The sequence below is a fragment of the Grampus griseus genome, assembly GCF_964374135.1.
Source record: "Grampus griseus genome assembly, chromosome: 9".
In the NCBI taxonomy this organism is placed as follows: Eukaryota; Metazoa; Chordata; class Mammalia; order Artiodactyla; family Delphinidae; genus Grampus; species Grampus griseus.
Window position 1 is genome coordinate 67,743,944 of NC_139003.1, and position 21,679 is coordinate 67,765,622.

General features: G+C 34.8%; 1 protein-coding gene across 2 annotated transcripts in view; it reads right to left on the minus strand.

Moving 5' to 3' along the window:
• The window catches only part of AGMO (alkylglycerol monooxygenase), a 374,135-nt gene that overhangs the window by 161,256 nt on the left and 191,200 nt on the right, over positions 1-21,679 (minus strand). For both annotated transcript variants that reach the window (XM_082662251.1, XM_082662250.1), the window contains exons 8-12: positions 10,793-10,859; positions 8,521-8,586; positions 8,354-8,433; positions 4,598-4,732; positions 3,019-3,135 (exon numbers count right to left, since the gene is read on the minus strand). In XM_082662251.1, coding sequence (XP_082518377.1) covers positions 3,019-3,135; positions 4,598-4,732; positions 8,354-8,433; positions 8,521-8,586; positions 10,793-10,859 — 465 coding nt within the window. The remainder of the gene's footprint in view (positions 1-3,018; positions 3,136-4,597; positions 4,733-8,353; positions 8,434-8,520; positions 8,587-10,792; positions 10,860-21,679) is intronic.

Genomic DNA, 21,679 nt, shown 5'->3' on the forward strand with positions numbered 1-21,679 from the left:
TACTTAAGCCACATTTAATTGGATAATCTGTTTCTTAGAACAGAAGATATCTAATGGACACTCATATCATAGATACTTTAAAATGATATCCTACAGGAAGGTTTATTATGTTACTAAACATTTATAAGTGTTCAAAGAATATTCTTTGAAAAGAAGTTCAAATCACATAGTATTTAGGAGTGAGAAGGATTCATATAGATCTAACATTTGTTATTTTTGCCTACTTGAGTCTATTTCCTTTTTTCTAGAAACTATCATCTCAATATGCCTTTCAAGCCTTCCTATCACTGGCCCTGTCCTCCCATTGATAGATTAAATGGTCTGTGATCCAGGCCTGATCACTTTGATGGGTTCAGTAATACCCAGATGAACCCACCCATAACATCAGACTCCAACTTGGAACTTTCACTTCTGGAGTTCCTTGTGTGGAAGTATTTAAAGCTAGAGCTGCTGGTAACCATCTTGCTACCATGAAGGTTGAGAGCCTGTAGGAGAATCTGCTTTGAGAAATGCATAACTGCAGAAAAGAATGAGAAGATTCCTGATGAAGTTACTTGACTCACTGGATCCAGCACTGCCTAAAGAAGAAAAACCCCAGACTCTTCAGTTATATGAGTTAATAAATTCACTCTAAGTTGAATTTCTGTCATATACAACCAAAGAGTCCTTCTTAATACACTCAGTGACCTATTTTGAGTAGACTTATTTATAGAACTCACTGTGCGAGTCATATGGAATACTTAGAATTGTTCCAATAGAATATACTGTGCTTTTTACAATGGTATCTAATTATTAAATATAATTCCATAGGCTTTATATATTAAAATTATTTTAAAAAACTTAGACTAATTTTTCTGTGTATATCATTTATTAACTTCTATTACGGAGCTTTCATGGACAGACTGACATCTTTCAATAGCGCTTACTTAATCTTTGAAAAAGGCAATTTATCTTTTTTGAATTCACTGCCTACTAATCCTATTTGTATTCATCTGCATTTTTTCTAGATTCTTGTATTATCTTAGACTTTTTCACACTATTTTTTATGTGTAAAGATAACATCTGTTATGTTTTTTAATATCATTGTCTGTTCACACTGTATAATGGATACTTTTTTTGCTCTTTTAATGTACTAATTCTCACTTTAGTTGTCTTTAAACTGCCAACGAAGTCATTGACTTCCTTATGTCCATTATATTTTTGTGTTCTAGAAGTCTAATTTGATTATTTCTAAATGTGTTTCATCATTGTTTCTTGATTTTCCATAATTTCTAATTTCTTTTTAATTTCAACTTTTGCTTCTTCAAATATATTAAATTTACTTAATTTATCTTTTAATTGATTTTATTTTCAAAATCTGTTTTTTTTTGGGGGGTATAATTCTGTCGCTTGTTGTTTCTGTTAATGCTTTGTCATAGTGGCTTTCTCCTAGTGTGTTTCTGTGCTTTTTATCTCTCAGTTCATCATCACTGAGACATTACCTGGGGGGACTATGCTGAGACCTGAGTTTGAGGGGATTGCTCTAAGCATGATTTGAACATGGGTCTTTTAAACATGAGTCCTAATCTGAGACTACACACTTAGTTTAGGTTTATAAATCAATGGTTAGTGTAAATCCTGGATCCATATCTGAGTGAGAGGTGGTTTGTAGTCAAAAATTCTCAGGGAAGGCTTTTTTCTGCCTCCTCAAAGCCAAGTCCAGTATGGGTAAGTTTCCTTTTTACATTTCTTTTTCTCATCCTCCTCCCCCTCCCCTTGCTGAGAGTATTTCTTTTGCTTTCAGTTGTTTTACTTGAAGTTTTTTAACTGACTTTCCACCCACGTAGGCTCTCAGCTTTGTTTCGAGTCCCTTAAGGTCTTGATCAACAGAGATTTTTCAGTGCCTGGGATAGCTGTCAGGAAGAGCACCTCATTGGATTTGCATTTTCTCAACATTTTTAGCCTCTAAGGAGTACCTCAATTTTTTGCCTACTCATCTATGCAGTGTATTTAAAGGTTTTTCTTAAAAATTACATTTTGTCCAGCAATTTTAGGTGTTTGATATGCCTTAAAAAGAAGTAGGTGTATTTAACCCACCATTTTGCTAGAAATGGAAGTCCGCTTTCCCTGTTTCTTTAGAGCGTAAACATTACTCATACAGTGCTGCTATGTGAGGCCTCAACATCCCTGACTCAGTGAGGTTCTTTCATGAGGTACATACTACCTTGGTAACAAAGTGAGATATTGATTTTTCATTCTTCTGTCACCCTATTTTCAATTTCACCTACTTCCAAGTTAGTTACTTTACTATAATTTATGTACCTCTTTGAACTATTGTAAATCCTTTTTGGAAGAATATAATATGAATAAATCTGTGAAACAAAGCAAATATTTAAAAATACCTCTGTTTTTAATCTTTTTATGGTTTACAGTGCATTTTTACATACATTATGCTATTTTTGTTTTCTCCAAAATATAGGCAGTGAGGGTATTCTCATGTTGCCAAAAAATGATTCCCCAGGTGGTAATGCCTGAATCAGAATCCAGATTCTAAACCCTGGTCCAGTGCTCTTGTGCTTCAGGAATATTTCAAATATTTAGAAAGGACAAAATAAATGAAGTTAACTGTACATTGCAAACCCCCTAAACTCAAGTTATCAGGGTATTCTTTAATTGAAGATAAGCATGTTGAAATTGATATAAAGTCTGCTTTCCCCAACACATTTAATTCTAGCTTCTGAAATACTTCTTTTTATTGTTGAAGAATTTATTTGTGACAAATCATTTCCTACTTATATTTTAGATCAATTATATACCATTTGATGGACATCTTATACACAACACTTTGGATACAATTAATCAACTTACATTAATTAAATTAATTCTAGAAGAATCAGTTTACCTGTTTAAATGTGAGACATTGCCAAAATTCAAAGATTATTACAGAAAAGAATAGAGCACAGCTATAATAGAGCTTATTTTCATCTTCAAAGTGACAGATAACTTTTTCACACTCTATTTAAAATGAGCACCACTTACAGCTTTATCTGTATAGGTCTCTTCATAAAATGTTAGTATCAGAGCAAACTGTACAACTGCATATGTCTTTAATAGCCGAGATGCTGCTGATGAGAAGGGAACTTCTTCCCCCTTGACCTAGGAAGATAAGAAAGAAGCCTTTCCATTATATTGTTCCCTTATCTCTCACATTGAAATTCACACTAAGTGAAGAGGAGATATGCAAAAAGAAATGAAAGGTTTTGCTATCTTTTTTAATCCTCGAAATGACTCTAACGTTTATTACTTTGGATAGAAAAAATGTAAAAATTAGGAGACTTGTTTTTCATTTCAGAAGCATTATGATTCTGATCTACTCTGCTTTATATAGAGCACTGTAAGAATTGATACTGATGATTAACATAAGCAAAATGAACATTTAATATGAAATATGAAAATATGTCCATGATTATACATCAAAGTATAGCAAAAGAGAAAATGGAAGGTGATTTGGGATAGTGTAGATATTCATGCTTCAAAGGCAAATACTGTCTTATTGAAAACAGCTTTCCCAAACTACAGTTTCCCAGAAATAATATAATCCTATCCTTATAATGCAGATTTAGGCATCGATATGATTTTAAAACATTCACTTTGAATTATCTATTGCAAAAAAGGAAAATAATAAATGAACTGTAGCTGACTAGACTTTCTGGAGCTGAAATAAGCAAATTATTTTCACTTATATCAAGTCAGATCATTGTTATATAACTAACTGTGAACATAACCAAGTGTCTGGAAATTCCAACACAGCAGCTTTCATAAGTGGATGAGAAAATATCCTTATTCAGATCAGGATTTTTGAAAAATAACAATATTCAAATAAAACATATTTCATTTTCTTGAATACTAATTTTTATACTCATAATTATCTTTCAAATCAACAGTAGCTTATTGTTTCTATATTACTATCAATGACAGTTATTTTGATAAGCAATCTCAATGCATATCCTAAATGATTGGAAAGAAATTCCTTTTCCTCCATTTCATAAGAGAAATTCCATATTGAAACTGTATTTTTCATTTGATTTTCAGTGTTTTACACCTCTACCTTGTTTATTTTTAGTTTTTCATGGGATTTCTGTATTTAATGCTACTACGCCACTATGAAATGAATAAAGTTGTAATCTAATCTAATAACCACATCATTTCGGTATGACTTTAGACCTTTTATTCTGGAGACCTCAGTTTTTCATGGACAAAATGAAGGCTTGACTGAATCTTCTCTAAGCCTCTCTGTGACGGATCCATAAGTGTCTGTGTGGTTTCTGCACTACACAAAGGCTCTCGGCTGTGGGTTTGAGCCAAGAAAACCAGCCTCTGCTGCTCTGCCCCAAACCATGCTCCCTAGTAAGAGGCAGTGTCAGTCTGGGAGAAGGCACCCCTCTTAATGGCCCCTAGGTGGTGTCCACTTATTAATTTACACATTACAGGGCTGTATCTGCCTAAGGGAACATCTTTTTTCAGATTTGCATGAAGTCAGCATGTATTACAGGCCGGCTGTAGACCTGACAATATGAAATTAATCTTTGCCATCATCGAATTCATGAACTTTATTTACCTCTGGAATTTCTTCAATCAGTCCAAGTCTTGGTTTACCTGGACCCCATCCTGGTCCTTTAAATATGACAGAAAACTTATTGAAGAATCCAGGTGTGGCCCAGAATGTAGTCCATATGGTAAGTAAATGGTGGAACTAGAAGAATAAAAATATAGTCTATTTAAGATAAGAAAAGACCATAACAAAAAAGATTAAATACATTAAATCATGGATTTTATTTTATTGTTTAATGTAACTTACAAATTATTCTTTAATATATAGGTTATGTATAATTTGCTAATATTGATTAATATGCAATTGCATTATAAATTGAAATTCATTCTATGCATTCTGCATACGTTTACATTTAAATGTGTTCTTGTCAATATTTCTGAAGCTCCACAAAATTATAAACAGGAAATTTAATAATAGGGCAATTGTTTAGAAAATTAGCAAAGAATAAAAAGTGAGTTCAGAGAATTTGCTTCCAATGGATTTAACTAGCAGCCTGTGCACTCGACAGCCACATCTCGCTAAATGGTTTTTAAAGTTGAACATGGAATCATGCAAATATTGCATATCTGTTATATATTTTTAAAATAATCTTTTATTTAATGTATTGAATTACAGACAAACACCTCATTTTAAGAAAAAATGTTCAAAACCATTTCTGATGGTAGACCTCTGAGGATTAAATAGCTAGACCACATTCTGTAATAGGAAAAGTTTGCTGAGTCAGAAGTTTACCTTGAGGCTTATAGCAGGAATTCACATTCTTTAAATAACACACATTTGATATGTATAAAGTTAAAAGTATGCCCACACATGACAAGGACTCAACAAATACTGGCTATTAGGATAAATAGCTATACATATCATATATATTATAAAAATGTATCATAGGATTAAAAATAATCCTAGATATTGGGCATCAGCTGTTGACTCGAAATGAGTTCTATTATACATGTAGTGATAAATTAATGTAGAAAGAAGTTATGGCTCTATCAGAATTTGTGGTCTCATTGGTATTTTCACTATCTCTTACAGAATTTAAACTGCTAGTATTATAAAAATTGTTTTTAAAATTACTTGAAATATTATAATAAGGAATCTGAAGCAATTAAGCAACAATGTAGGATTTAGCTGAGCAGATTTTAAAGAAAAAGGAAATGTTAGATGGAAACTTATCCTGAGGATTTGCAATAATAATAACATAGAAAATTAATGTTACAACACGCATTAATATACTTACCTGTTTTGTTATTTTAAAAACTGAGTACAAGACTTCCCTGGTGGCAGAGTGGTTAAGAATCCACCTGCCAATGCAGGGAACACAGGTTTGATCCCTGGTCTGGGAACATCCCACATGCCGCAGAGCAACTAAGCCCATGCGCCACAACTACTGAAGCCTGCACGCCCTAGAACCCACACGCCACAACTACTGAGCCCATGTGCCACAACTACTGAAGCCCATGCGCTCTAGGGCCTGCATGTCACAACTACTGAGCCCACGTGCTGCAACTACTGAAGCCTGTGCGCCTAGAGCCCGTGCTCTGCAACAAGAGAAGCCACCGCAATGAGAAGCCCGCGCACCACAGTGAAGAGCAGCCCCCACTCGATACAACGAGAGAAAGCCTGCGCGCAGCAACGAAGGCACAACACCACCAAAAAAAAAAAAAAAACAGAAAAACCTGACTGAAAATTTACTGCTATCATTCTAGACACAAACCATGAGAATACAGGGCTTTTAAATAAGGAGTACTTTCTCACTTACTTGTTTTCCAATGCCCTGAAACTCTTGGACTCCAAAGGAAAGCAAAATGAATGGTCTATACCTAGTGTCAAAGGGGAAAAAATCCTCTCCATCTAACAGGGGCCATCCTAAGGTGCTTTTGATGCCTCTGATGGGAGGTTGAGAAATTTAGCTAATATAAAGGAATACAAGTGAAAGTAAATACGTGATTTTGTAGGTTTAGGAACTCCTAATTATTACAACTCGCTGATTTGATATTTCTTACAATATAAGTGAGTATGTAGGAGACTAAAACTTAGACACAGTTGTGACAACTATTATGCTAAAGGCAATGTTTACATGAGGGCAGATTTAGCAGCAGCTCATAAAGACCTATGACTGAATACTGTGTCTCCAAATCCTAATCATCCAACTCCTTGTGCAGCTCATGTGATGCAGTTTTCAACTTCTTATTGTATCTCGAATATGAACCCCTTTTCCTCCATGTGTGTACACTCCCAAAGCCTTGCTAGCTAAAGGATTGCCATGAACCAGCAGTGTCGGCATCTCCTGGGAGCTTGTTAGAAACACAGTATCTTGGCCAGATTTCAGACCTACTGAACCCTACTTTAATAAGATCCTCCCATGATTCATATGCACATTAAGTTTGAAAGGCTCTCTCCTAGAGGGCAGGGACCAAGCTGTATTTCCTTCTTAATCTCTACATTATGAAGACAAGACCACGCCCAGTGAAGAAGTGGCTCTCAATGTATTATCTTGAAACTGATTTCAGTTCTATAAAGAACGTACCTAGAAATGTTTATTATTAAGGAAGTACCTGGATTCTCCTGAAAAAAATCTCTCATATTCTTGGTAATCCCTAACCAAAAGAAAGAGAACCAAAGACAGAGAAAGAAATGCCACTAGTTGAGAAGAAAGAAGAGAAATAATCAACTTTTCTCTTCTGAACAGAGACATAAAAATGCCTTTCACTTGAAAATTGAGTTAATCAAGTTTGGGGCTTGGCCTTCAACCCACCCTACTTAGGTTAGCATCTGACAAACTGTGTTTAGGCGGGGGAATTATTTAAATCCTGAGAACCTCAGTTTCATCCACCAAAAAACTGAGGTTAAAAAGAACCACTACCTTATAAGGTTTTAGTAATGGTTAAATTAAACACGTGTGCTGTTAGCAATGTCCTGCACATAGTAAAAGTTCAATAAATGTCCATTTATTTTGTTACTTTAACTTTCTTTAAAAACCTTGAAGAAGTAGCTTTGAAAAGCAGACCCAACATGAACCTGTACTTTCTTCCCTTTCTGAATGCTGTATATCCAGTCCCCTGGACAGAGCTGTCATTGACTGATCTCTTCATTTTTTCAAGCATTTTTATCTTTTTCTCATTTATTAGTCCCGACCCCTGGGAGTGTCTGCGGTGCTCTGCTACTGACGGATCAGAGCTTCACAGACATTCCTTATTTCTCTAGTGCCAACCATTGAGACCAGCGAACAACCAATACCACATGTCTGACAGAAAACTGGTCCAGGGCAACAAGTCTTAGCAGGTGAGGCAACGTGCAAACCTAACCAACCCGTAATAGCTCCTGACACCTCCATCCAAGAAGAGGAGGGCAAAGGCCTCACCCTGAATTTCTAACCAGAGTCATGCAGGCTTGAAGCAAATATTTTTCTTACTCTGGGATCAGCCTTAATTATACATTTTACTACCGCTCCTTCTGAATACATGAATATATTTCAGGTCTATTCTGAGAAAGGGTATGTTTGCTAAAGAGCTATTTCTTTTAATTCTAGGTAACAGACATATTTTAAAATTCTTACAATGAATTGTTTTCAAATGTATTCTGCCCAATTTGATTCAAGGCTTTGAGTGCCAGAGTTATTTCTAAATTCTTTTACAGTTAAAATATATATTTTTTAAGGCTAGTGTAATGTGCTTCCACCTTTCAACAGCTGATTTTTCTTTCAAATATAAAATTTATAAAAGGATGGAATCAATTCAGAAGAAATAAAACCAAGTACATTACCTGCACCTTGAAAGGTTCAAATGAATTAATGGGATGTGTTAGACCATATACAACTTTTTCCTTTTCTGCCTCAAATGTTCCTGGAAGATAAACAATAATGATATGATTGACTTTCTGTGAATGAAGGAGCTAATTTAATTTTTTAAATGCTCATAGTTTTTACTTACCAAAAATTCTATCCCATATAATAAGAGTTCCGGCAAAATTTTTGTCTATGCAATAACGATTTCTGCCTATGAGACAAAATATTTAAAAAAAAATTTTTGAAAATGGAAGTTATACTTTTTGAAACAATGATATTCCTAAAAATATCTTTTCACTGACAACACTAGACTTTATTTGCTAGTAAACTGAGTATTTATTTTCCAACTGATTTTACTAAAAAGAGCAAAGACTTCCTTAAAGCCATAGATATTTAGAATTATCCCAGATTTCTAAAAAAGCATCGTTCACAATTTTTCTGGTCTTTAAAAATCTGGGATAATTCTAAGTAATTCTTTTTTTTTTAGGACTATTAAAAAGTAATAATTAAAAATTAAATGGTCCAGAACAAAAGGCAATATGAAATAAGATAAATATCAATAATATATGCATTTTTTTTTTGATGTGATCTTTACACCTTTTCACTGCCTCTTTTCCAGGAAGAAAATTTTCCACTTACAGTAAGACTTTCCTATTTTTTTCATCACAAAAGACATAAGTAAAAATTAAGTTACCTTTGATTATATTCATTGACTCATAACATACATGATATTTTAATGCCCCAAATAAATAATAGTTTAAATTTAAAGAGTTGGACATAGTTTACTAATTTAAAAAAATTAAATAAACACAATCATATCCACATGATTGTAAATCAAAGGAAAAAGAATATTAATCCACCAAGCCACTACTCCAATAAATTCAACTGTCTCCACGTGTCCTCATTTCTTTACACATCTTCTGTACATGCAAATGTACATATGAATGTAAAGGTACAAGGAAAATTCTCCCCTGGTACAAAAGTAGAGTGGGGCTGGCTACACAGATCCACCAACTCATTGCCACACGTAGGCTAAACAGTGGCTCCCAGTTGGGTGAGGGAGCACTTTGAACCTCAGGGAATATGTGGCAATGTCTGGAGACACTGTTAAGAGTCATAACTGGGAGGGGATACTATTAGCATCTAATACGTAGAGACCAACATCTTATAATACACAGGGCAGCCTGCACGCTCTCCCCACATTCCCAAGTGAAGAAGTATCTGGTCCAAAATGTTAACAGTGCAGAGGCTGAGAATGCCTGATATAAAGCAACATGCATGCGAAGGTGCCCTAAGGCCAAACAGGAAACTAGCAACTATTTCTTTTTCAATGTGGACATGTTTTTCTCCAGTCCTTGTGTTTCCTTTAATATGGAGGGAACAGAAAAAGCATAATGCTCTTGACCTCTGTACCAACTCAGTAATAATTCCCTGTGGTGGAGGTATGACTGTGGAGTTTGGAAGGGGAAACTGCACATGTGCAGCAGGACCCCAGCCTCTCCCCACCTGGAGGAGCTTGTGCTTCTGCTCTGCTCCCTGTCCCAGGGAAAGGGACCTGCCCACCTTGGGAAGGCAGGCCTGACGTGTGCCAGTACTACTGCCTGTGATGCCTGGAAACTTATAAAAACAGAACAATAATATATATTATTTTCTTACTAGCTTCTGTCTCTCAAAATGGCATTTGTGAGATTTATTTATGCCATTACATGTTATAATAGGTTGGACATTTTCATTGCGATGTAGTTCTCCATTACATGAATAGTCTACAGTGTATCTGTTCTATTGCTGACAAACATGCGAATTTTATCTTTTTTTCCTATTACCTAATACAAATAATGTCAATATGCACACTCTTTACAGGTCTTTTGGTGAGCAAATGTAAATACTTCTGTTATTTCTTAAGCTAGTGTCTTTAAACCTTAGGCACTGGTCACATGGGATTTTTTTTCTTTGTCAGGAAAAAGCAGTGTATGTTGAGTTTGTTCACAGAATTTAGGCAGAAAGTGAAGTGTTGTTTATTAGGCTTTCCTTAAATACCAACAGTTTTTAAGACCAAGACACTATGACTGTATACAGGAATGACCCTCAGCATGGGGTCAAGGAGTAACTTTCAACAAGCTCCTCACAATATGAAGTGTGTATCCCCTCAGCTGGTTAACTCTTTTTTCCATTACATCTGAGGAGAGCTAAGCAAAAAGGAAATTCAAAAGTCAGCTATGGAGAGGATTTTGTTTTGTTTTGTTTTCCTCCAGTCCTTTCTTTATAGATGAGGTTTGTCCAGGTACGAAGGAAGAAGCAAATGCCTATTTGCAGTGTGTGGTGACTAGGTTGGGTAATTGTGCTGAAGTGATACAAAATAATAATGTCATTTTTCAAGAAATGAGGAAGGAATGAAAGAAGAGATCGAATTTCCTCACCATGATGAACCCTATGATGGCTAGGAGTATTAAGAATCAGTTCCAAAGGACCAAGGTTATCGATGACCTGTTTAAAAGAAAAGGAACATAGTTATTAAATTATATATAATATTTAGGTACTCACATTAAAATCCCATATGGGTTAAGAAATATTGCTAGTTCCACGGTTGGCATCAGAGTCCTAAGAAGGTTCTCTATCTTCTGGTGTTCATATAAAGATAACAATTAGCTCATCACGATATTCTAAGAGACAATATAGTAGAGTAGTGAGGTTAAGAGTAGTGAACTGACTGCCTCAGTTCAGTCCCTGAATCCTCTATTTATTATTATGTGGTACTGGGGGAAATTACTTAAGCTTTTTATAAGTCAGATTCCTTATCTTTAAAATGGAAATAATAGTATCTACATAATAATGTTCTGAGGATTACAAATGTTAATGTATTTAGATGCTACTATTGCCAAGGCATACTTCTTTAAGTTTCATGTCATTTTATGTTCTTCACCCATCAGCTATGTCTTTGATGACTTATGTTAACAGAGCATAACTAGGCGAAGGGAAACCCAGTATTATATTCGTTTTCTGGAGTTGGTTTCACCCAATAATCAGTCATGCAGTAACTTAGTATTGCAGTTGCATTACGGTGATCCTTGCTTATTCAAATAGACTCCTAAATGTTCTCTTACTGTAGATGCCCCATCTTCCAGTCCATTTCTGAGGCACGATTCAAAGTCAAATACGTAAAGGGGCTTTTTTGGAATTAAAGACCCTTTAAAATCGCGTCTATTATTCTCTAATGTTCTCTCTCAACATTTCTCAGTAAGAACCCCCTATGCCAGAGTCTGCACACTCTAAAGAGTGTAGAAACCAGGTAGTTACCATAAATTAGAACAGCAGGCCATATTTAAGATATCCATTATGTCATACAGTTAATATTGGACAATGTGGGAACGCTTTTCATCTCAATTACATTATTCTTTCTTCCATCAACCATGGCAGATAACAGCCTTTTACTTTTCTTTAATCACAATCTAAATAGATCTTTTAGAGCCTATTTATGACAAAATCAATACATTGATATTTTAAGAAATTATTCACCTTTAAAGTTAACTTCCATTTAAAGGATATATAAGGAATAAAGTAATATGTTAAGTGCTACTTAAGGGGAAAAATAGTCACTGAAATCGTAACACTGACATGAATTTGGCAACAAGTCAGTGGTACGAGAAAAAACAGGGAGCTGGGACTGCTTCAGATGAAACGATATTTAAGATACATACAACCAAACATATTGTGGGGATCTTGTTTAGATACTGATTTGAACAAACCAAATATAAAAAACATTTTATAGGCAATGAGAGAAAACTGATTATAAACATAGTATGACATGATAAAAATACTGTTTTATTAGGAGTTATGATGGCATTGTTATTGCATGAGAAAATGTAATTGTTTTTTAAGAGTTGTATAACTGAAGTATACGTGACATGAGATCTAGGTTTTGCTTCATCATATTTGGCAATGAAAAGGAAAAAGAAAAAAAGAGTAACTGATGAAAATGAATCAAAATCATAGTGTTTTTATTGAAATATAGTTGATTTACAATGTTGTATTCATTTCAGGTGTACAGCAAAGTGATTCAGTCATACATATCTATCTATTATCTATTATTTTTCAGATTCTTTTCCATTATAGGTTATTACAAGATATCATAATGATTTTTAAATTGAAGTTATGGAGCTAGAAACATTCATTCTATTATTCTCTCTACTTTTCTGAATGTTTTAAAATTTTTAAGACAAATTTAAATAAAAGAAATTACTACTCTAGTAATATACAGTAATGCTCAGTTAGTTGGTTGAAAATATTAATATTGATAGAGCCCTATAGTCCCAAACATACATCTATGTTGTAACTCTTTATATAGCAGGGTTTAATACTTTTTTGGCAACCTCTGACACTGAAACACCCAATTTGCAATTGCTCTGCAGACATGCAGAGCCGCAGGAGCCACACGGTCCTCAGCTTGTGGGGTCCTGCAAGTTCCTGAAGGAGCAGCAGCAGCAGCGCTGCCACATAACAATGTTGCATCTCTTCATAGGGCAGGTGTCACCAGCATCTCCTTATTAGACTCACTGCACACCTGAAAGAAACAGTCCTTGCCTCCTTCCCTGCTGCCCAGCTTCTAAGGGGTTCTCGGTTTCCATTACGGTACAGGCATGCAAAGGATGCAAATGTTTGCAATGCAGAGGATATGTAATATGTTATCTCTCTCTCTCTCTCTCTCTCTCTCTCTCTCTCTCTTTCTTCTTGTCTCTCTTTTCTAATCTAGAGTTCTATAGCCATTTTTAAAGTTATCCATAAGAAATGTATTATGGGATCCAAACAACAGACTTTTTTTGTTGATCCATAAGACTTTTTCGTTGATTCATACAACAGAACTCATTTATACATGAAAAAAAATCTCTGTAGTTTTTAATTTCAGGAGTTCAAAATACGGTGAATATATAGCCCTTATATCAGACCACAGTCCTGTGAAATAAGAGGCAAAAATATTATCCCACAAATGCACTATTAATGACCAGAAATTGGGAGGGGAGTAAGTAGAAATAACCCTTAATTTTATTGGACTACATTGCTTTGTACTGGTGGAAAAATATTTGTTGAGAAGAAGAATGGTGACGGATAGAGAACAAGAAGGGGGTTTCTCAGCAGTCAGGACACTGAAATCTGATGCTCTGCTCAGGCTTTGTATCTCTGGCAGAGAACCAGATGGGAAAGGAGAAAACCATTTTATCCTTGTTTGTGTCTTTGGTGGCTAACATATGTTACAAAAACAGACAACAAAAGGGGGTAGAGGAGACTACACTAACTGGTTTCTGCTACCCAGATGCATTTCTAATCCTTGGTCCCGGCGTGTGTGCAGCCAGATTTAAAGCCCCACAAATGGTAAGTGAATTCAGATGATTGGAGCCTTGGCTGCGGGCATTATTTTTTTAATGTCAAGTACTTTTCCTCAAAGAAAATCTTTTGCTTCTGCAGGTTAAAGCATGGTGATATCAATATTGAAAATTCCTTTTTTTTTTTTTCTTTTTTTAGTAAAATGCCAAGTATAACACAGGCAACCAGAGTTAAATTTCCTTGTAGTGCCTATGAGTACCTTGGAGCTGGGGAAGACCACCTTGGTGTGGGAAATGATTCATCATTCAGACAGCCCAGTCAGAACCTCTCTTGTAGTAAACCCTTCTGATTCAAAGTCATGGAGAAGTAATTAATAACTAATAAGAGCTGAGTGGGACGACTTATCACCCATTTTTGCAAATTCAGTCATTTAGAAATTCAACCGCATCTAGCTTTGAATCACTTCCCGAAAATATTTTACTGTGAACATAACTGGAGCTATTCTCAGTTTTAGAAGTTATTTGTCTTGCTTTTTTTTTAGATTTAGATGAGATAATTTAAATTATAAAATTTTAGAACATATAGAGGACTTAAAAATAATATAGTGCGATACTCTATTACAAAAAAACATAAAACTGAAGCTCGGAGAAGTTAAATTACTAATCCAAGTTTAAACATCTTAGAAGAAGCCCTAAAGTCTTCTCAGTTTCAACTCAGTAATCCTTCTATTTTTCTATCATGTTGCTTTATGAGATATAGCACTTTTTCCATCAAATAAAAGAAATCTAAATTTTTAGAACTTTAACGGGAAATGATAACTAAGTGCTTTTTGACTACATTTCAAAATGAAATCCAGTTATTTAGAAAGAGCCCAGGAATTTCAGCTTCTACATTGCGCTCATCGTATTTTAGGCACTTCTGGGGCTTCTTAGGTCTCTAAAGCAACGGTCTGTGTCTTGTAGCCTGTAGTTTTCTATCAGGGTTTTATAATCTGAGGGCCATGGATGTCTAGAAGGGCCAATTATGGGCTTCAGAAGGCCAAGAACACCCTGAAGTGTCATACCAAATTTTATGAATATGTGACTATGGGTATTTTCTTGGGGAAAACTACTATTTTCACAATATACTCAAAGGGATACATAAGTCCCCAGAGGTTAAGAATCAATGTCCTAAACAGAGTGCTTTAGGTTGTTGCCTTTGCCCTCCTTATTTATATTGTGTTTTTGGTTTCTGTATTATTAAAACTTGGGTGCTAATTTCCCACCCAATCTTCAAAGACAGTAACTTTAACATTTTTTTCTGCCTATTTCGTGAAATCATTGTTTTCCAAAAAGATTGTTTCTTAAGCTGCTTTTACTTGTTTAATAATAAATTATCAAAAATAAATAAATAATAAAAGTAACGATTTTATAATTATAAGCTCCATCCATTCTATTGATTAACCTTTATCCAGCAGAAGTGCTCTGGACTGGATTTGCTGGAGTGGTCACAAACTCCTTATTTCTCTCTCCACAATTTATGGTGGATGTAGGGAAGAAGAGTTAAATGTAAAAGTAAGAGAACAGGAACCATGAGTTTCATCATGTCATTTCATGTCATTTCCTCTCATCAAAACTAAAATGAACTCAAATAAAAGGATCTTCATAATGAACTAAATAAAGTCCAAAACATCTGGAATTCAAAGCCGTTCACATTTTTCCTCAAGACCAATCCCAATGCTCTTACTTTTGCCTCTAAGATCTTCATGTCCCATCCTGACCTGCTGGAATCGTGCTCTACCTCCAAGACCTAGTTAAATTTTCCAAGCACTCTTCTGGATTTTTCTAAAGGGAATTTTGTTTTCCTTTCTCTGAGTACATATCAAGATACCACTACTTTTTATGTCGGTCTGTCCTATGTCCTAATTATTTGTGTTCATTTCTGTGAAGACAGAAACTGGGTCTCACCCTTCTCGAAGTTTCTCACAGCACATACAACATTGGTTTGCACATAGTGATTTCTCAGCGAGATTATATTGGGTAGATAAGTCAACTTTACTGCCCTCCACACTTCTGCCTTTATAGTAGTGGTTCTTAAACAGGGGTGATTATGCTCTCAGGGGACTGGTGACAATGTCTGGAGATATTTTTGGTTGTCTCAGCTGGGGAAAGTGCTACTGTATCTACTGAGTAGTAGGTTTTAGTGCTGCTAACCACCCCACAGGGCACAAGACATTCCCCGAAAATAAGAGTTATCTGGGAAGCAGCCACATAGCACAGGGAGATCAGCTCGGTGCTTTGTGACCCCCTGGAGGGATGAGATAGGGAGGGTGGGAGGGAGGGAGACGCAAGAGGGAAGAGATATGGGAACATATATAACTGATTCATTTTGTTGTAAAGCAGAAACCAACACACCATTGTAAAGCAATTATACTCCAATAAAGATGTTAAAGAAAAAAAAAGAAAAAAGAGTTATCTGGTCCAAAATGTCAATAGTGCCAAGGTGGAGAAACTCTGTGTCATGGGTGTGAATGTCTTACTGTGCTCTAGTCTTGTGTACTTCAGGAGGGAGGCTCAGTATAATTTCTGTCTTCTAATTGGGAAGCTGGAGGAAGGGGTGCATTAGGGAATGAGCCTGGTAGTTACTGCCAAGGCTAGAGGCAAAACATGAGTCTGGAGTGTCCTTAGAATTTAAAGCCAGGAAAGTGAGTCCAAACATAACTTTTGTTTTAGTGAGGTGAAAAATTAAGACAAATAACTAAACATAAAGGGGCTAACAACAACAATAACAAAAACAACAAAAAAAACACACACACAGAAAATCAGAGGCTAGATGATGAGATAATTGAATTATGATAATCATCGGCAGCTGAATTTCCTGAATTACCTTTATGCTCTCTTAGCACCAGTTTGTGTGGGCTTCAGTTTCAATGAAATGAATCAGAAATAGAAAATGTAGTTTCCATGTCATCAAGTGCTTTTGAAAGTTCCTTTGAGAGTTCTCATGACACCCGCACCCCACCCACCCTCCAGTTACACTTTGAGTGAGCTGGATAACTTACAAGTCTAGAAGAGTGATGACACCTTCATAGTGCGTAGGTTACCAGCCTGAAATCATTTGGCTTTGGAAATTGATAAACTTAGTACACGTGGTAAATCAAATATTTAAATGTCTATTATGAATTGATTGCAATTAATTCTTTCCATGATATAGTTCTCAGAAGTTTTCTCACTACCTTACATTACATGAAAAACATACCTCAATAGGTCTTTCCAATTGAAATTGAAAAATCACTTACAGTTGAACTCTACAAGCATCAAAGTAAGTGTTTTAAATTAGTGTCTTGTCTGAAATTATTTCTTATAAAAGTAACTTAGTCCATTCTATACATTTCTTAATTAGTTTCATGGATTCTTCTGATTGGGAAACATGGGTTCGATTTTTATAGTTCAGTTAAGAATACAGAAATAATTACCGCATGGTCAAGTTGGATGACAAGATTTCCTTTCAACAAAAGTGATTAATTCAAGAGAAAAGTATTTTGTTTGTCTGTATTGCTTAGAAAATTGCCTCGTCTCACCTCACTTTGACTATTGAGGATAGGGAAGAGACTTTCTAAATCTAATATTAAAAACTCTAATTCTATTTTTTCCCCAATTTTGGAATAATATGTGAATACCGTATTACATTTCTACCCTGCAGTTTTTCTATCTGCAGACTGGCACCAAAATGCTAAAATATATTATTGAAAGGCCACAGAGATCCTTATAACAACTTACTTTTAAGAAAGAAAGCATGAGCTTATAGTTATTTGTAAAGTTCTTTCCAAATAAGAGATGCTTACAAATATTCACGCATCCTGTCTGAGAGGAAAAAATTATAATAGGGAAAATATGTCTTAAAAAGCATGTGTTTTACAGAATTCTCATTATAAAAATGAATGTGCTAACAATATGATAAATGCTGAGGGGCGACTGGGTTGAGGGTGAAGTGAAATGAAATCTCCGTAGCAGAAAAATGCCTGCATTCAGATGAGCGTAGGTTACAGTGACGACATTGACTCTAAGTAATCAAGACTTCTCCTTACAGCATCATGCGTGATTGATGTTCCAGAGGGACCCATACCACTGCAGGCCTCTGGGTTTCACTGCATCAGTATTTAAGGGAAATGCTAAGCCAGCTCCCAATACATTTATCATCTGATATAAAAATCATTGTCATGTTATATTTAACTAAGAAACATATGCTTGAAGTGCAGACTAAAAACAGCAAAACTTTTCAGGTAAATTAGTGGCAAGATTCAGTGCAAACCCAAACTAAAATTAAATGGACTAACAGTTATATTATGATTACTTGCCTTTTTCTTATCTAATTTTCTTTCTTTCTTCCTTCTTTCCTTTTTTCCTTCCTTCCTCTCTCTCTCTCTTTTTAACTTTTTCCTTCTTTCTTTCAACTATCTATCTATCTATCTGCCTTTCTACCTATCTATGTATATGTCTATGCATGGGTGTTTTTGTATTAAAAATTTGGAGAATCTTTTATTTGGAAAGATCTTTACAATTAACTATAGGCTCATGCATATCTTTTTGAAAAGTAAGTGATTATAAATATTTCTATGACCTTTCAATAATGCCTTCCAGTATTTTAGTCCCATTTACAGATTAAAAAACCTGAAGGACAAAAATATTAATGTATATACATATATTTATTTCTATTAAATATATTTATTATATATATACTAAATATTAAATACAAACTCAAATACCAATCAATGACAATTTTAGGTACCAAACTACCAGTAAGGGTTTTCTATTAGGGTTGGAAATAATCTGTTTCAGAGGATTAAAACCTGTATTTATAAGTCCTTATCAAAGTCTTTTATTAAAAGCTACTTGCAGAATAATCAGAGCAAGAAGTCTCTTGTCAGGGATTCCATTCATTCTGCAAACATTTACTGAATTTCTATGAACTTTACTAGGTTTTAGAAGTAAAAAGAAATAAAGCGAGATGCAGGTACTTCACATAGGAAGCTTATTTACAGCCCAATGGTCTCTTCAATGGAAAGGTAAAGCTATTTCAGAAACAAAGCTTTTCTAAAAACTTATCTTTCTCGTAAAATTTTGTGATTTTGTGGGAAGGATGAGAAAATCATTCTTTTTTTTGTCTTGTTTTGTTTTCAATTACAATGCACAGCAGAGACATTTGAGCTTACAATAAATTTGAATATGTAACTGGCACAAGAGTTATTTAACAAGAAGCAAATTGAGTTCCTTTTCCAGGTCTCAAGCTGAAAACTACCCTTAATAGAGATATATGCTTTTGCTTAGTTTTCTATAGTGCTGCTTTGCAAACAGTCCCATTGCTTGTTGCCAGAGAATGCTGTAGAGAATTCTCCCTTGTTCATAAACTTCATCTGACTGTATGGAAATTAAAATAACCTATGTGGGTTTCATTTATTCAATAGGTATTTACTGAGTGCATATTTTATGGAAAGTACTGTGTTAAGATCTTTTGAAAGGTCACGGAATAAAACAATGGAAATTACAATTTATTAGCAGGTAGTTTATTAATTTAAAGGTAGAATGAATGGCAATGTTAGATTTTTATTATTTGCATATATATATTTACGTACGAATAGGTTTTTCTCTCTCAAAAAAATCTATCGCAATTCCTCACTTAAAGTTTTAGAAAAAGGATAAAATCCATAAATACTACAAGTCAACATATTAAAATAATTTTACTTCTTGTTCTGAATTAGTTGATCTTTAAACACCCATTGTTTTCCTTATTAAAAACTTAATCAATCTGAACAGTTATGGATAAATTTATACTGTAGAGCATCTGGTGATGAAATGTAAAAATAAAATCTTAATTATACCCCCCACTAGATCTGCTGTGTTAATTCAAGACAACAGATTCAAGTATTTAGACAGATGGTAGTGGAGGCCATATTAGCCTCTTGATTTCTCTACAGGGAAGCAAGAGAAAGCAGAGCTCTTAGGATCTGGGCTTGTCTGCCTACTTTCACACTTTGAAATCCTCGACAAATGCTGATTTATTCACAGCCAAATGTTTTCCTATCTGATTAGGCAGTTTTCTACTTCAGTAAGCATGTAATATGGAGGTAGCTGAATTTCCACACTAAGGAGTGAAAAAACAATATTTATAGTTTGGAAATAAAACAATCTGGAGGAATCAGGACTGTTGGGATCATAAAGAGCTTCATAGGGAGTAAATTTTTGATGAATCCATACCACAGGGTTAAAGAGTTAAAAGCTTGGTTTTAAGAAGAATGAGACTAGGCTATGTTTATACAATAAACAAGGGTTTTAAAGAACTGTGTTTGTAATAAATTACCTTGAAGGCTGACTCTTGTCACTTATGATTGTATTATTCCTCAAACAAGAGGTGGACAAGTTAGCATTCTATTTGAATTCATCTCAGCTTACATTTTGAGTAACACTTTTAACTTTTCCTTAGAAAAATGAATGTAAGTAGCTGCTGAATGTGTTCCTTCAAAGGGAGGTGGATTCCAAGTGACTTCTATAAAGCAACACCAATTAAATTGACCTAAGAAAAATGGGAAATATTCATAAGCATAACTATGTAAAACTTCATTCTTGTGTAACATCATTTTATTTTACCAATTTGGTCACTCAGTGAGAAAAGGAACCACATTGTTATTAGTGGTAGTAACATCATGTTAAAAGAAGGTAACTGACAAACTGAGAGTTTAGGTAGTTCTTACACAAACTCCAAATGTTTGACTCATTCTAAGGCTCAGTACATTGTGTCTGTCATGATGATCATATTCCCAATTTCAGTGTCGCTTTTACATTCATTAATCAACAAATGTCAGTGATTACTGACCATGTACCTGGCAGTTGCTAAGCATTAGATATAAATCTGCATTTTAATGTTTACAATCTCACAGGTCAGATCTCCTGTCACTCATTATAAATTTTAGTCTGTTAAATATTTGTAAATACCAATTGCTTAAAGTCAAATATCATAGCATGATTTCTCAATTAGTTGTTTGGAAGCTACAAGTATCTGTTTGTCATAAATTAATTTGTCCTGTTCCTATTTGCATATTTTCCTTCTAAGGACAAGCTAAAGGACAACTTCTCCCCTTGTCCCTCAGAATTTATTAAAGATTTATTTATTTTTTAACTGTACATCATGTCTTAGTCAGTTTGGGATGCTGTAACTAAATACAATAGACTGTGTGGCTTAAACAACAAACATTTATTTCTCACAGTGATAGAAGGGAAGAAGTCCAAGATTAAGGTGCCAGCAAATTCAGCATCTTGTGAAAGCCACCTTCTTTCTGTATCCTCTCCTCTTTGTCTCTTCTTCTATGAGCACTAATCCCATCATGAGGGCTCCACCTTCAAGACCTGATTACCTCCTAAAGGCTCCATCTCCAAATATCATCACTGTGGGGATTAAGGCTTCACCATATGAATTTTGGAGGAACACAATTCATTCCACAGCACATCCTCTCTGATCCAAATATTTGCCATGGGTACTCTCTTCTTGTTTCTCCTTCTGCTTCTCTTCAATATATACACATATTATAAAGAATCTGGTTAACATGACCAGACAAGACAATGGGAAAACAAAGAGGTATAAAACATAGTCTTTGTCTTCAAGAAGTTTACTGTCACCTCCTGCATTCATTGTGCTCAAACTTCATCACAACAATGTTCAGTCTAATCTCTTGGGAAGCTTGCTCAAGTTTCCTACTCTTGCTCTCCAGAGATTTAGATTCTGTGGTTCTCAGAATGGGACCATGATTCTATATCTTGAGTAAGCACAAATAGTTCTGATGCATGCGGGTGACTGGCAACAGTTACACCTGCTTCTATTAGCTCTGTCTCTGTGTACCAGTTCCAATATGCAGGGTTTGTTTTGTTTTGGTTGTTTTTTTGCTTTTTCATAATTGCTATCGGTTGAAAGCGTATTATTTTCCAGACTATATACTTAACACATGTTATTTCATTAAT